Here is a 15,414-nt window from a genome sequence, read left to right on the forward strand (position 1 = left end):
AGAACAGAAAATAATTCCTGCAGACACAAATAGGAATGAAAAAACTCCCCAAAATGTGTCATGGTCTGCGTCTGTGTCTCCCCTCATGTGTCTCCTATCGCCTTCATGTGTCCTTCTGGTTGTTTTATTGGCGGCTGGCAAACAACGAATAGTGCATTACCGCCACCAACAAGTGTGGAGTGTGGTCTGGAACAGCGCTCATAAGACAAAATCAAACAGGGGAAAGAATACATGTGTCATGGTCTGCGTCTGTGTCTCCCCTCATGTGTCTCCTATCGCCTTCATGTGTCCTTCTGGTTGTTTTATTGGCGGCTGGCAAACAACGAATAGTGCATTACCGCCACCAACAAGTGTGGTCTGGAACAGCGCTCATAAGACAAAATCAAACAGGGGAAAGAATACATACATACATACATACATACTGAAATAAAATCTGAAAACAGTCACTTTTTGAATTCTGTCTCAATAAATCAATAAGGTCTAGTTTCACTTTCATCTGACTAAGATTTTGAAATAATTTTCCTTCTTTCTGCCTGATATTTCTGACATTGTAATATAACATGATCTATAGTTTCTTCTTCTCCACAATAATCACATTACCCTGTATTATGTTTCCCTATTATAAATAATGTGTTTAACCCAGTATGTCCAAACCTTAGTCTAGAAATGATCACCTCCTCTCTCCTACTCCTTCCAGTGTTTCTCAGTTCTCCTACTCTTCTTTGAATTTTATACAACCATCTTCCCCTCCTTTCCTCCTCCCATTGTTTTTGCTATTTTTTCTTCATTTCTTGCCTTATTATGCTCTTTATCTCTTTTTGACAAAATTGAATATCTAACTGAACCGATGTATTTATTGTTGCTTCCTTAGCCATCTTATCGACTTCTTCATTTCCTCTGATTCCATAATGAGCTGGAATCCATAAAAAATGTATTTTAAGTCCCATCATGTTTATTCTATAAAGTGTTAGCTGAGTCTCCATGAGTATGTCTGGTCTGCTTTCTGAATGGCTGCACTTTAAACTGGTTAATGATGAGCTGGGGTCTGAACAAATAACTGAGAATAATGGTCTGTTTTCTTCCACCCATTGAACAGCTAACAGTATTGTGAGCATTTCTCCTGTGTATACAGATAATCCATCACTTACCCTTTTCGTTACTTTAACATGAATCTCAAGCGCCTTCATGTGTCCTTGTCTGCGTCTCTTTTATGTCTCTGTGTTCCTCGTGTGTCTCCTGTTTTGCAGCCCTCCAGATCATCTCTCCCAGGTCCTGTGTTCCTTCAGTCTTCCCCAGTCACCCCTTTGCAGTTTTTATAGTTTCAGCTTTTCATTTTATTAGTCTCTTTAGTGTGTTTTTTCCCACCGGTGTTTGTAGTTTTCCTTCCCCTTAGAATATTAGTTATGTTAGCTGCTCTTCTTGTCTTTAGGTTTTACTTTTAGGTCATGTTGGTTTCCTCCCTGATTAGTTAATTGCTTTCACCTGGTTTCTCTCCCCACACACCTGCAGCCCATCTGCCTCCCATCATGCCCCAGTGTACTTAACCCTGTCTGCGTCTCTGTGTGTTGTCGGTCCATTGTTTGGTGTCGGTGTTGTTTTTGTGCCTTGTCTCTAGGTTTTGTGCTCTATGTGAGCTTTCGTTCTCCTGGTATTCAGGACTTTGGTTTTTTGGCTTCCTGCCCTTTTGGATTTTTGTTTCTCATCCTAATAAAAAGGATTTTTCTTTTGAACCGCTCCTGCCTCGTGTCATCTGGTGTTTCCTGCATCTTGGGTCCTAAACTCCTCCTAACCTTCAACGTGACAAAATGTTGCAAGAATACAGAATTTGGGATGAATATTTCAAACTGATCAAAAACTAACAAAATCCATGAAAAAGGCACATAAAAGTAAAAATAAATACCATAATAATTTCTGAGAGTAAACCCCACAGGTCACAAATAAACTTATAATATTCCTGAATTATACTGGATGTCAAAATCCATCCAGTCTTGTAAATTTCAATATAAAAGACATGATAATGAGAGCACACCCTCCAAACAGTAGTTCACATCCATCATTCTGAAGTGTTCGTTGATTCTTTTGGATGCACAAATGAATATTAACAGACTAAACTGTCTTGCATAGAAAATGGCTGATTTTCCTTTTGAGTCTGTCTATACAACAGCCTTTTTAGGATTTATGGAGTCCAAATGTTTTGAATTCTCTGTGAAAATACAGATTTGACTTCCAAGCAAAGATGGCTGACCAGCTATCCAGTCGGGACAAGAAGTTTTCCTTCATAGAAAATATTTCTTACCAGAAGTCACTTTTAAAACTCTAATTATTTTATATTTACTGAATAATCATCAACCTTTTTAAAGTCCTAGAGTTGAAAGTGTTTGTCTTGAGAGAAGAACCTGCTGTCTGGTATATTTACACACACAAAAACCCCTCCAGTCTCAATTTTTCATTGTATTCCCCTGCAAGTGTCATATCTTTTCCACAACAAGGCCATCAAAAGGCACTTACTGTAGAACATCTGCACTTTTCATGCTTTGACAAGTCAAAATGTCTCCTGTGTGAATATACTAGAAACTTGAATTTTGTTGTGTTGTGGCTCACTTACAGCCATGGCCAAACATTTCCAAGGGTTTGCTGCTTCAGTATTTTCCTGTATTTTGTCGGATGTTTCTAGGAGTATCGGAGGATAATCAAAAGCATTTTGTAGATGTTGACGACTTTTTTACTTTTGACTGCTGCGTTAAGTTCATGCAGAGTTAATATTAGCAGTACTGTCTCTATAATTCACCCAGACATGATTAGTCTACTTCTGATACTGACTGATGGCAGTCAATTCTTCAATAACTAATTTTGGGAGTTTTCCAGAGTTTGTAGGTTATTGTTTGTCCACCTAACTCGAGGAGGTACCACATGTTCTGAATGTGATAAACTTCTGGGGAGATTCCTGGGCTTGGACTAAAGCTGGGCGATATGACCTAAAATCAATATCGCAATATATTGAGGATTTCACCTCGATAACAAAAAATGGACAATAACTACAGGTATGCGCAGAAACAAAAGTTGCCCACTAGATGGGGCTGTCACGTGTGTTACGTTGAGTTAAAATTTTACGTGACTCGAGGTGGTACAGCTTCTTAAAGGGGCATGAACGTTGCCAACCTACACACATCTTTTCATTTTTTATTATCACATTTATTGACACGGGGAAAATGATCTCGATAAGAGTCAAAAATTTCGATAATGATAGATTTTCGATTCATTGCCCAGCCTTAGCTTGGACCTAAAATTTTGATGTTTTGTTTGCTACTCCACTTAGTTTCTGTGTGACTTTAGCCTCATGGTTGGTCTAGAAATCTAGAGTCAGTTACCGAAGCAGAAGGATTTTGCTTTGCCACAAATGCATGGCTACACAGGTTAATAGCCGGTACATTATTTTTAAAGAACTGCATCTTAAGTTGCACAAAATAATGGCAGAGTACATGACAGGCAAAGTAGGTGAATTTCGGGGCCGCTGTGTCGTGCCTTTGCGTCTTGCAGCAACAATGTTTTATCGTAATTTGGTGTCAAATTGAAATCAGCCCCTGAAATTCCTTCATGGCGCTTATTATTTTCCTTTGCAGTCAATATGATAATCAAGGTCACCAGGAAAAATTAGGATAATTTTTGAATAATTTTAATAGCTTTTTTACGCGAAATGCTAGCAGTTACCATTCACTGACATTGTTTATGCTAAGCTAAAGCTAATGAAATACTGCCAGATTAGGAGAATGATTGGGCTGGTTACAAAGTGATTTTTCCTCATTCATCTAATGAGGAACATGGCAACATACTAAATTTCACTTTGGGCTGGAATATCCCTTTAAAGCAACCTACCATAATAAAAACTGAAGAAGCAAACTTTGTGTCAAATATTTGTAACAATAGACACCAATTTCGAAGTAGTTGAGTAAACAAGAATTACAAATGTATTTAAATGCTTATTAAATGGTTAACAATAAGAAAACATTGATTTAACTTCATTCTTCTTAAAAATTACTGTTGAAATAATAGAAAATAGCAGTTTCTCAACATTTTAAAGCATTCGATGTCCTAAGCATCTAAAGTGTTGACACAAAATAAACAAACTGTTAAGTTAGTAATATATCTTTATTTTTTATTGTCACGAAAATAACTGATATAACGTGTTACCGGAATGTCCTTGTCTACAAGTTGGAAATCTTTCATGAATAAAACACGTTTTCCTGTAAAACACCAAATTTTAAAAGTTCTCTATAAAGAAGATTGTTCTTTTCATTTTATGGCAAAACTACAATGATATATAAAATACACTTTACCACTTAACAGCAGGAGCTGATTTGCATTTAGCATAACTTTGCCATGATAGCTTTAACAGAACATCCTAGCGCTCACCGTCATTTATAGACTGCATTGAACAATGTACGATGAAGGTAAATCTGAGTGGGCCCTGAAGAGTTACAATGCATGAGGTTATGTTTCATTTTTACCCCTCAAAAGTGCGATTTTAGCTTTTGACAGTAATTGAGAGCAAGCCGTTTCTTATACAGAAAATATATATGTTAATTCTCCACGTTACCACGTTAAGACAATGTGTTTCGTACACAGTTATCCTCAAAAGTGCTTGTTGAAGTCTGAGCAGACTAGAAAACAAAATGTACAGTACATTGGCCACATGTTAGATGTGTTACTTATGAATACATTTAAAAAAATGAGATTTTATACACATTTCTATCCTTTAAAATCATATTAATAAAACAAATAATTTACCTTGTCGTCCCTTCTCATGTGGTTTAGGCCTTAACAGTCTTTAAAAACATGCTTCTATAGTCTTAAGACAACATCTGCATTCATTTGTTCCTTTTTTAACGGAAGCGCCACCAAAATAAAACATTAGCACTACCAGGGTGGTCCCCAGCAGCCACTTCAACACTTTTAGTAGCAGCTCTTGAAGGTTGAAACAGAAACACTTTGATAACAACAGTCTTGTTGGTTCGGCTCAGGATAAAGTGCAGTTCTCCTTTGGCCCTGAAATGGATGAAAAGCACTGGTCGGAGTCATTCATAGACCCCTGCCTCTGATCTCAGTGCAGCTTGATAAAACGCCTCCCGGCCCAGAAACTTGGACAGCAGTCTCTGCCCACGGGGAGACATGCAGCTCTGGCCAGGTGAATATCCTGCAGCGGCTTTAGCGGATCTAGAGGGTTTAGGTCTGGGAGCTGCGTAATACCCCTCCATGTGGTCATATTGTGTGGGCTTGACTTTAGTGCTTTGAGTCCGTCTGTTAAGCCGCGTTGAGAAGGACTCCAGATGTTCGGGATCCAGAGGAGATTTGGTGTGGTAGTGGTAGTGGTGCCTATGTTCTCTGGTGCTCTGTGACCGGCCCGGTCTCCTGAGGATACTGGGTTTCACACCACCAGAGTAGTTGTTGACAGCGTTGATTATCATCAATCGATCTTGGTCGTGACCTCGTGGATAGTAGCCGTCATTGTGCTCGAAGTTCTTTGGGACGGGGCAGCCTCTCTCTGGAAGGGATGGGACTTTGCGAAGCTGTTGCGAGGAGCCCTCTTTGATCTGGACGCGCCTCAGTTCTGCACCACAGAGGTGACCGCTCTGCTGCCGGGGGAGCTCCGGGTCAGCCTGCTGGGATCTTGAGAATGTCGGTGAGGTAACTGTGGCAGTTTGACTTTCTATCCTGTCGGCGGAGAGAAGGTTAGCATTTCCAGGGTCTGACTTGCTTCTTGTGTGCATCATATCTCTGCTTCTTGTATCGCTTGGTGAGACCGGACTCTCGCAGGGAGACACGTGTGTGGGTTTATGTCTGGATTTGCTCTCCTGCTTCACCGGTTGATGTACGACCCTCTCAAAAACGTCTGCATCTCTGGCCTCATAAACAACAGTGTCTCTGCTCTCTATGTACAGCTGTCTGTTCACCGGAGCGGCGTGGCGGGGGGAGTAGTTGTAATAATCTGACTGTCCACCTTCCCTTGCAGAGTGCACGGTGTAGGACTGATGGTGATGGATGCCACTTTGCCGGTAAGGGTCTATAAAATAATGAGAGGCATCTTCTGTGTTTACATCTGAATAGGGGTTGTACTGGTACTCAGCCCGGGTGTTCTCAAACTGTACTGGGTTGAGACCAGTCTTAATCAGCCTTTGATAGGGTGCCTCTTGGCTTGCTTTTAGCTTGACATAAAACATGGGGTCAGTTGGGAGGACCCCTGTGTTTGCCAATTCGTAGCGGCTAATCTGCGGAGCGTGGAAGGAGCGGGCACGACGTATCCCCGCATGCCCGCATGCCCCTCGATCTTCAGACCTCTGCCATCCTCCTTGTTGTCTGGGGAAGCCGCCGCCGATAAGGTGCTCGTTTTTATGGTAACGTCTGTATTGAGGCGATAACTGTTGCCTTAATCCTAAAGAGCTGCAACATCCCTCAGAGGCCTGCCTGTACAAGCCTTTAGCTCCAGAGAGGTGAGGTGGTAGGGCACTGGGCCGGGGGCAGTGAAGCGCAGCTGTTTGTCCTCCTTGAATCAGTCGATGCTGATGATTTTGGTGATAATTGTAGACGTCCTCGACCATGCCGTGCGGGCTGTCCTCTTCTGGGCTGTAGTGGTGACTTGAAGAGGTCCGTAACTGACGTGGACGGACTTCCTCAACGGAGACGGGCATCAAAGACTCTGCCAGGACAGAGCGGAAATTATAAACATCTACAGAGTCTGTGTTGGCGTACACGGGCGAGGCTGAGGGGCTTTTAGCTGAGCAGACAGGCTGAGAGGGCATTGAAACTCCAACGCTGTGATAAGCGTGCTCTTCTCTGTCGATGTCTCCCGCCTCGTTTTCCTCTCTGTGGTCCCTCCCTTCTGCACTGCCTTCATCCAGGCTCCCTGATCCAAGAGGGCTTACATTAGGAGTGAAGTTGCACGTGCTTTCCTGACCATCGGTGACCTCAGAGCAGAGGCGCGCAGGTAGGAAGTGAACAGGACGAGGGCAGCGGCAGATCTCAGTGGGGCTGTGCCCTGAAGAGTACTCCTGAGGATGCACATTGAGATCCAGAAGGAAGGGTCGTGGCAGTCTGTCGTGAGGTGCTTCTTGTCTCTGGAAGGGGTGCAGCGGGGCATTAGATCTTCTTTGGGAGGCAGTGCTGGACTTCTGGGCAGTTTCAGCTAGAGCCAAAGCTAGCTTGCGAGCGGCGCTCATCGAGGAGGGGTGTGGAGGGAGAACAGAGACTGAACTCATAAGTCTATCTGTTCCTGGGGAGGGATAAGACAAACAACGCTACAGTATGACAGGACAAACAAGGCTATGGTAAGACATGATGGGACAAAACACAAAAGCTTTCATAAGAAACTACAAAATGCATTAAAAGTTAGTTACTAACTAAACAGAATACAGTAATTATTGTGAGATGTCACGGAGAAGTGGCACTGACCTGGATCAGGCAGGTTCTGTGCCGAATGACTGTGGTCCGTCACGGCAGATGCCTGACTCGCTGTGCTGAGCGAGCTGCAGTGTTGAAAAAATGCTCTTGGCTCATCTCCATCTGCCACTGGAGCCTCGCGCACTTGGGAAGAGGAAGATGGCTCGGGGTGCAGAGAGGCAGATGCGGTCTGAACATCTGCCAGCGTTTTAAACGATTTCTTCCTCAGTTTGGGAGAGAGCTGCTTAGAGGAAGCCTTCTTCCCACTTCTACACACTGCTGGGCTGGCATCTGGAGAGTGGGAGCCTCTCATGTGGTTGTTGTTGGGGGAGCAGATGGGCTCCGTTTCGTTGGAACACCCTACGTTCTTCCTCCACTTGTTCCCGTCTTTGCCGTGTTGCAGGGCAGGAGTTGCTGATGCCGGGCTGCACTGGAAAGACATGGGGTCAAAGTCTAACGTAGAGATGCCTGCAGCCGGCGGAAAAAGGTCAAGATCATCCTCGGATTGGAAGGAGGAGAGACGGGCGGCGGCGCGAGCCCTTTGGGACTCATTTGGACTCTCAGTCAGTGGCTGGGCTGTGCTGGCGTGTTTCCTTCTGCTTCTGCTGTGCTGGTCGTCTTTGGAGATGCCAGAAACAGCTTCACTAGTGGAGCGAGGTCTGAGGGGACAGTAATTCGGAGGCTCCCCTGGAGTGGAAAGCAAAAACGTCTTTGGTACTTCAAAACATGCAAACGTAAGCCAATCAGAGTTCTTTTGAAGTTCATACAAATACCTTCTAAATTTTGCAAAGAGGTGAGAGATTCTTCACTTTTCGTGGAGCGCAGCGTGTCGTTATCTCCTCGGCCACCTGCAAAGTGTGTGAGCAAAGACTCTCTGTGAGTTACCCATCAACTACAGTTACAACGATGGAAGAGGTAGCACGTTTTTAAGTACGAGTGCAGGAGGTTTCCTGGCGAGCTGACCTGGCAGTGCGATGCTCTTTATCTCATTAGGTTCACTCGGGTGTCGCTTCAGCTTACGTTTGGACACAGAGTGAGACTTGCCTAGATGGAAAAAGGACAGCCAGTTCCCCACAGGAGACTTCTTAGACTTAACAGGAGGCCGCTTGCAGCTGCAGCACAGAGACACATCGGCTTTAAGGCTAACAAGTGTCCAAAAACAGACAAATATCAAGAAAATAAGGTGTTTTCATCGATAATTCGTTAAAAATTATAAGTCCTGACTCAATTTTGATTCTAAATCCTCCAGATTTTCAGGTATATATTCATAAAATCAGGCACAATAAAATGCAACAAGACAAAACTTTTCATTAAATCAAATGCACAAAGAAGGCTTGGACACTTCATATTTAGCTTCACTGAAAAACGATGCTTAGCGAGCAGACTAATGCATTTATGGAAACGTATGAAGGACAGCTGGGGCAGCTACCTTTCCAGTGGGAGTTCGATAACTGTGTGAAATTTGCCGAGGAGAGCTTCTGGTCCCTCCCCCACCTCGATGTAGTCACTGTGGGTGAGGCAGGGGGAGGTGGCTGGGGATAAGAGCTGAGTCTGAGTGCGAGCCTGCGCCTCCTCTAAAGACAGCAGCTTCGTGGACGGGGAGCAAACCATCAGAGACTTCGGTCTGGATAAGGTGCTGTTGCCTGAATTTGAGAACAGCTCGTTAGAAATGATTACTTTACACCAATTTTCATTTTTATTCTTAAACAAAAACATGACCCACCCGAGTTTTCTCTTAAGGCAGCACTGAGTTTGGGGCTGAAGAGCGGCTCAGTGTTGTTGAGAATAAATTCCACCACTACCGACTGGATGCGCACCTCCATGAAGGCCGCAGTGCCGCTGAAGCAGGCCGACTCGATCTGTCTGGACCTGAAACGGAGCACAGCACGACCTATTTCATGAATGTGGAACCGGCTGGGACACGTCCCAGTTCTCTGTCATGGAAACTCTAATGGTGCTGCGGCAGCGTTGGTCACCTGAGGAGGTTCGGCGCCCAGACAATAGCGAGGTTTTTAGTGTGCATGTTAGTGATGGAGCTGAAGGTGGCCAGGCGGGAGAGGTGCCTCATGAGGAACTCCAGTGTCCTGTGAATAAAAACAGATGCAGACATTTAATAATTGTTACTTTAGGAATGTTATAACATTCACATCCGCTGATTTTTCAAACCTAAAGGAGAGATTTATGTGATACAGGGTGTATCCAGCAGGGGGCAGCAGCGAGCTGTGAATCTGACCTGTAATGCGGAGGGGGAAGCTGCTGAATGACATCGTGGATTTTGAGCAGCCTCTCCTCATCTGTGGCTGCAGACACGGCCTCCTGTGAGGAAGCAGAGGACGAAGCACACGTCATCACGTGGCCAATAATCACAGCATCCCACTTCTTCTCTTTACTATCGAGAACAGTCGGGGGGTTCAGCCCACTCGATCTGCCGTTCGGTTTTAGCTGCCCATCCCCTGCAGTTCCTAGAAAGCTCCGCATCAAGCAATGACCTCATTTAGAGCCGCACTTTAAAATGAGATGACATTTTGAACACTTAATTCATTGCTTTTGGTTTCCACTGAGGTACTGGAAATAAAGTCCCTGCAGCTGTTTCCCCTCACAATACCTGACCCCGGCTCTGTTTCAGCTCCCAGGGCTATTTTTATGCCACCAGGCAAGAGTCTGAGCTCCGTCTCCATGTCTTACTGAGAATCGATCGTAGAGCTGGTAGGTGAGCAGAGGGTTGGGCAGCTCTCTGAAGTACAGCTTGCACAGGGAGCCCACCGAATGGATGTCCTGTCTAAAGACGTCTCTGCTCAGATCTGGGATCTGCTCGGAGTCGAACTCGTGCCTGAATGGAGAAAAGACAAAACAGGTTCATTCTAGACATCGTCTGCCACCATCTCTTAGTGATGTCCCATTCCAATTTCAATATCGGAAATAGGTTCGCTATCAGCCCAAAAACACTGTATCGGATTATATCGGACTGCATCAAAACTCTCCGATATAAGCAGTCCATTCCGCTTTAAAGTTCATTCTAGCAATTCCATCCAGCAGCGGCCAGATCCAGCATGCAAAACCCACACGATCAGAACAGTGCATGCTAGCAAAGTAGCAAGGAACAAGAGCAATGTCGGCCATGTGGCAGCATTTTTCATTAAAGTGTGAAAAAGACAGTTTGGTTCAGTGCCACACTTGTCATGCACACGTTTGTTGTAAGACCTAGGAAAGTTTGATACGTCAAACCTGACGTGATGCATTGCGGCACCACAAAACACTGCATGAGAATTTTTGCAGTGTGTGAAATTGAAACTTACGACACTCAACTTGCAGCAGTTTTTTTTATGTCCCTGCCCTCAGCTGTTCCTACCGTTTGCTGACAATAAAACATGAATGAAGTAACCTTGAATTAGTATTTTACACTTTAATAATAAATATTTTTGTTTATTTGTTTACTTAAAATCTTTTCTTTTAATTGATCATTGATAATTTTGTTCATTTGTTATACATTAAAGGGATTTTACGGACTTTTGAATTTTTATGCTCGTGATTGCCCCCTCAGGCCAAAAGCGTAACGGCAGCTTCAATAGGAGGCTCGTGCACGAGGCGCGCATGCTGTACGTGCACACTCCTTAACGGAAATAACAGCTGAGACAGTTCTGTGTGTGTGTGTGTGTGTGTGTGTGTGTGTGTGTGTGTGTGTGTGTGTGTGTGTGTGTGTGTGTGTGTGTGTGTGTGTGTGTGTGTGTGTGTGTGTGTGTGTGTGTGTGTGTGTGTGGCCCGGAGGACAGAGGACAGGAGAATGCACAGCTAATTAATGAAATAATTTGGTTCTGTGCCTTTCTCTTCAGCACAGCCGACAAAGGTTTATGATGGGTCTGTCCTCCTGCATGCTCAGATCATTCCCTTCCCTTGCTTGAAAAATTGTTCCAAAATGAAAGTTGAACCCACATCTTTTTTATCTGTGAGTTCAATGCCGTTTGGCGAGTCTCAAATAAAAATTTGGGCTGTAAAGAAATATACCATTAATGTAAAAAAGAAACTCTAAATGAACTATGTTCACATCCAGAATGGAACCCAGGACTTCTGCATGGGAATCAGACATCTTACAAGGTGAGCTTCACTCTAGTAACATTCACAGTATCTGTAACTTTTATATCCTTGATGACAGCTGAAACAATGTCAAACCAAAGAATGGTTCGGAGCGAAAATGGCTATTTTGTTGCTAATTTGCAGGAAATATCTAGAAAAAAGTTCTACAGAAAGTAGCTAAGGGTCCTCAGAAATGTAGCTAGGTTCATCACTAGGTGTTAGGAACAGCGACAAAGTCGCTGAGTTGGCACTACCTCACTCTCTGCTGCTAAAGCTACGGATAGCAAATGCTACGGGCTATGCCTGAACGTGAACGCGCATGAAGCAGCCTGCTCGACCCGAGCCGCTCTCTTTTTCTGTGATTTTACAGAAAAACAGGCAATCACAGTAAAAATGCCAGGGCTCATTCTACAGGACCAGGGCATTGCAGGAGAATGTATGAAGAAGACATTTATTATTTCTATACATGTTTTGGCTGTCAAACTTCCATAATGCCTCTTTAAGTTAAAGTTTTGCATTTATGCAACCAATGGTTGGTTTTTCATACTTACTGTTCCTGGCTTGGAGTAAAATCACTTGATCAAGCCTTTGATACATTCTAGGCTATGAAATAGGTAAAAATATATCGACTGATATCGGTATCGGTCAATACTGAAGGCAGCAATATCGGTATCGTAACGGAAGTCAAAAAGTTGTATCGGGACATCCTTACCATCTCAGCATTTCACCATGAATCATGTTTTTATGTGTTTGTAGAAGAACGAACCTGAGTTTCTGGATGTTGGAGGAGATCCCCGACAGTCTGTAGATTCCATCCACGACTCCGATCTTCTCAATGAATTCAGCACAGCTCTTCACCACCTGAGGGACTAAAGCAGACAGGATAAAGTCAGCAACACGTTTCATTTGGATGCATTTTATTAATTAGTAACAAGGAAAATAAATTAGGAATTTGAGCGCTTTGCTTGCATTTAATCCTTATCTTCCACAGCAGACAATGACATTTTTCAATTTTTCCATTAGTCATCACACACTAGCGGAATTACATGTCCGAATTTGACCCATCCCCGTGGGGAGCAGCAGCTGTGGCTGCGCTCGGGAACTACTTGGTGGTTTAGCCCCCCAGTCCAACCCCTCAAAGCTGAGTGTCACGCAGGGAGCCAGTGGGTCCTATTTTCAAAGTGTTTAGTTTGACCAGACCGATTTTCAACCCCGATTTCCCAGTCCTAGGGTGGACACTCTACCGCTAGACAACTGAGAAAAGCACACCAGAAACAACTTCACAATAAGGTAGCTAATAAATGATTTATAGAAATGTTATTAATCATTAATAAAATAATAATTGTAATAATTAAGGGTTGTAGAGAGAAAATGGTCTTGTTTCTTGCAAAATAGTGAGCCAAATCTGCTCTCTGTCTCAACATTAGTTAATGCACAATAAACACGTAAGTGCTGCACATTCATTAATAACGCAGCTATAAACTTTTTAGTCATTTATGAAGCCCTTATTGTAAGAAGGGACTGAAAATGCATAATGAACATTTAACATCCTACCTGTACTGTAACTCTGTGATGGAGCTAACTATTAACTTATCGATCATGTAATTACTTGTTTGTGTTTCTCCAAACTGAGGCACACATCAACACGATACAACACGTAAAATGCTTATTGCTTCTTTTGCAGACTTAAGGAAACCTGAGCAATTTAAAAAAAATTCATGTTAAAATACACAAATGTTCTGCAATTTTGAATTCCTTTTAGGTTATTTTATTTTCTCATTTGAATCGTCCATCGCTTCTGTTCGATCGCACACTATTTTTGAGATGATCGTGCGAAAATTGACCAAACTGTTCAACCAAATATGGACCCTAGAAATGACCAAAATGGGGTCAAAATCGCTACTTTAGTCTAAAATGGCCGACTTCCTGTTTGATATTGACCATGGGTGCAAGAGGCTTTTCTGTGCGTATTATTGAGTTCTCCAAGTGCACCAAATTTCATCACTCTACTATTTAAAAAAAAAAGTTTAAAGCGGAGGGGTATTTTTAATTTTCCAGGGGGCGCTGTCGAAAAGTTTTTTTTTACCAACTTTCACATCGCCTTTGAAGATCGTAAATTTCATGCACTTTCTATATTGGGCCAGAATTTGGTGAGTTTTTGGATATGCTAAGACCCCCCAAAAGCCATTCAAAGACGCGGAAGAAAAAAAAGAATAAACGGAGCAGATGCAATAGGCCTTCGCAGCTTCGCTGCTCGGGCCTAACTATTAGAAAATAATAACATTTAAGGTGATAATACTCACACTTTATTCAAATATCTTCATAATTTTATAATGTTTTTGCTTTAGTAATGATTATTTTCAGTTCTGTTCAGAGCATGCTTCAGTAAAATATATGAAAAATATAGAAAATTTGGAATGAACTATTGCTTTAACCAGTTTACACATTTGTATTTTTTTAAAATAACTTAACCCTTGGCAACTACGAGTCTTTTTAAATAGAATAAAAACACATATCTACAAAAATTTCTGAAGACATTTTCTGTAAATTAGACAAATCCAGCCTTTATGTTAAAGATCCACTTTACTCATAGTTTTAATACATTTGCAGTGGTCTCTGGTAAGAATGAATACCTTGTAAGTCAGACTCTGGGGAAAAATGCTCTGGTGTGCCTGTTTCAGGAAGTGAGCCGGATCAGAGTTGAGCTACAGATGACAGGATTTAGAGTCTTTATTCCTGATATTTGGACACAGGCAATGAAAATCTACCACCGACTTGCAATGTTGATGTTTTATTGCCAGAAATAACACGAGTCTGAAGGAGATCTGCCATTTTGCTGAGTTGCTAATGCTAATGGTTAGCTTCTGCTGGTCAAGACTCTGCTGTTTCCTGGCTGCTAAACTGCCTACCCCATCGTGAGCCAAGATGGGTGAGTCCATAAATGTAGTGAGACGTAGATCTGTCAGGCTTTTCTAATCCTAGAGTTTCACCGTCTATTTTCTATCAGCAGCTAATGCAGGAGATAAGTGTAGGAGACTATTCTCATGTTCGACCTGCACGAAAAACTCTAGAGTGACCGAATATGATCAGAAATAATAATTTAAAATGGTTTATCGGTGAACTTGACCTTTAATAAATAAGCAGTCACCATGTAACCATCAGGAAAGAGGAAATAAAACACAACAAATTCAACAATCTGCAGATTTTCCTCTCGTTGTTCAAAAGGACATGAAAGATTCTGCCACTTTACAAGTAAAACATTAACTACCTTTACATGGTGGAACCAAAAGAAGGAGAGCTTGGGAGAAAAGTTTTACCTTCGTGTCCCGAGTTGTGCAGATACTCCCCCAGGTCGCAGCCGAACACTCGTTCCCGAAGGATGCCGCGCTGTCGGAGCTTCTGCGGAGGTGGTCGAGACTTCATAAAGGACCTCAGGAACGTGACCAGCTTCCCGTGCTTCTTACACACTGAAAAAGATCCCACACAAAGACATCCAAACGGGCTCCAACTTTAGGGAGGCTTAGAATAAATCACTGAACACATTTGAACACTAAAGAGTACCTGGCTTTGGCACTGAGTTTTGAACACTGGGGGGAATCTTTTCATTTATGAGCTCAACACAGTCGCAGGGAAAGAAACCGACCTGGAAGACAAGAGAAGGGAAATACTCAGAGGATGCATGGATGTGATGACCAGTGTAGCAGGACGAAGGAGGCTAAAGGTGCAGAAATAGGTCAGGAAGCATGGCGGCGTGAGTTGTCTCAGCCTTAAAACAGCTAGTTAGAAAGATTAAGTCATGAATTGTTAGATGTCTGCTTTTTAGAAGATCTACCTGAAAGCCGTGCTTCCCTCTCCACCACCCCGTGTCCTCCTTAGGAGGCATGTCGATCACTGACACAATGTCACCAACCT

At 42.9% G+C, this 15,414-nt stretch overlaps 1 protein-coding gene across 2 annotated transcripts in view; it reads right to left on the reverse strand.

The window, feature by feature from the left end:
* Positions 1-4,127: 4,127 nt before the first annotated feature.
* Positions 4,128-15,414, reverse strand: part of arhgap32a (Rho GTPase activating protein 32a) — a 29,788-nt gene continuing 18,501 nt past the window's right edge. For both annotated transcript variants that reach the window (XM_015951156.3, XM_054742540.2), the window contains 13 exons: positions 15,335-15,412; positions 15,064-15,145; positions 14,820-14,969; positions 12,269-12,371; positions 10,117-10,261; positions 9,665-9,747; positions 9,408-9,515; positions 9,155-9,300; positions 8,861-9,074; positions 8,395-8,543; positions 8,205-8,279; positions 7,444-8,118; positions 4,128-7,264 (listed from right to left, as the gene is read on the reverse strand). In XM_015951156.3, coding sequence (XP_015806642.1) covers positions 5,073-7,264; positions 7,444-8,118; positions 8,205-8,279; positions 8,395-8,543; positions 8,861-9,074; positions 9,155-9,300; positions 9,408-9,515; positions 9,665-9,747; positions 10,117-10,261; positions 12,269-12,371; positions 14,820-14,969; positions 15,064-15,145; positions 15,335-15,412 — 4,200 coding nt within the window. In that variant the 3' untranslated portion in view covers positions 4,128-5,072. The remainder of the gene's footprint in view (positions 7,265-7,443; positions 8,119-8,204; positions 8,280-8,394; positions 8,544-8,860; positions 9,075-9,154; positions 9,301-9,407; positions 9,516-9,664; positions 9,748-10,116; positions 10,262-12,268; positions 12,372-14,819; positions 14,970-15,063; positions 15,146-15,334; positions 15,413-15,414) is intronic.

Source organism: Nothobranchius furzeri, chromosome 13 (genome assembly GCF_043380555.1).
Source record: "Nothobranchius furzeri strain GRZ-AD chromosome 13, NfurGRZ-RIMD1, whole genome shotgun sequence".
In the NCBI taxonomy this organism is placed as follows: domain Eukaryota; kingdom Metazoa; phylum Chordata; class Actinopteri; order Cyprinodontiformes; family Nothobranchiidae; genus Nothobranchius; species Nothobranchius furzeri.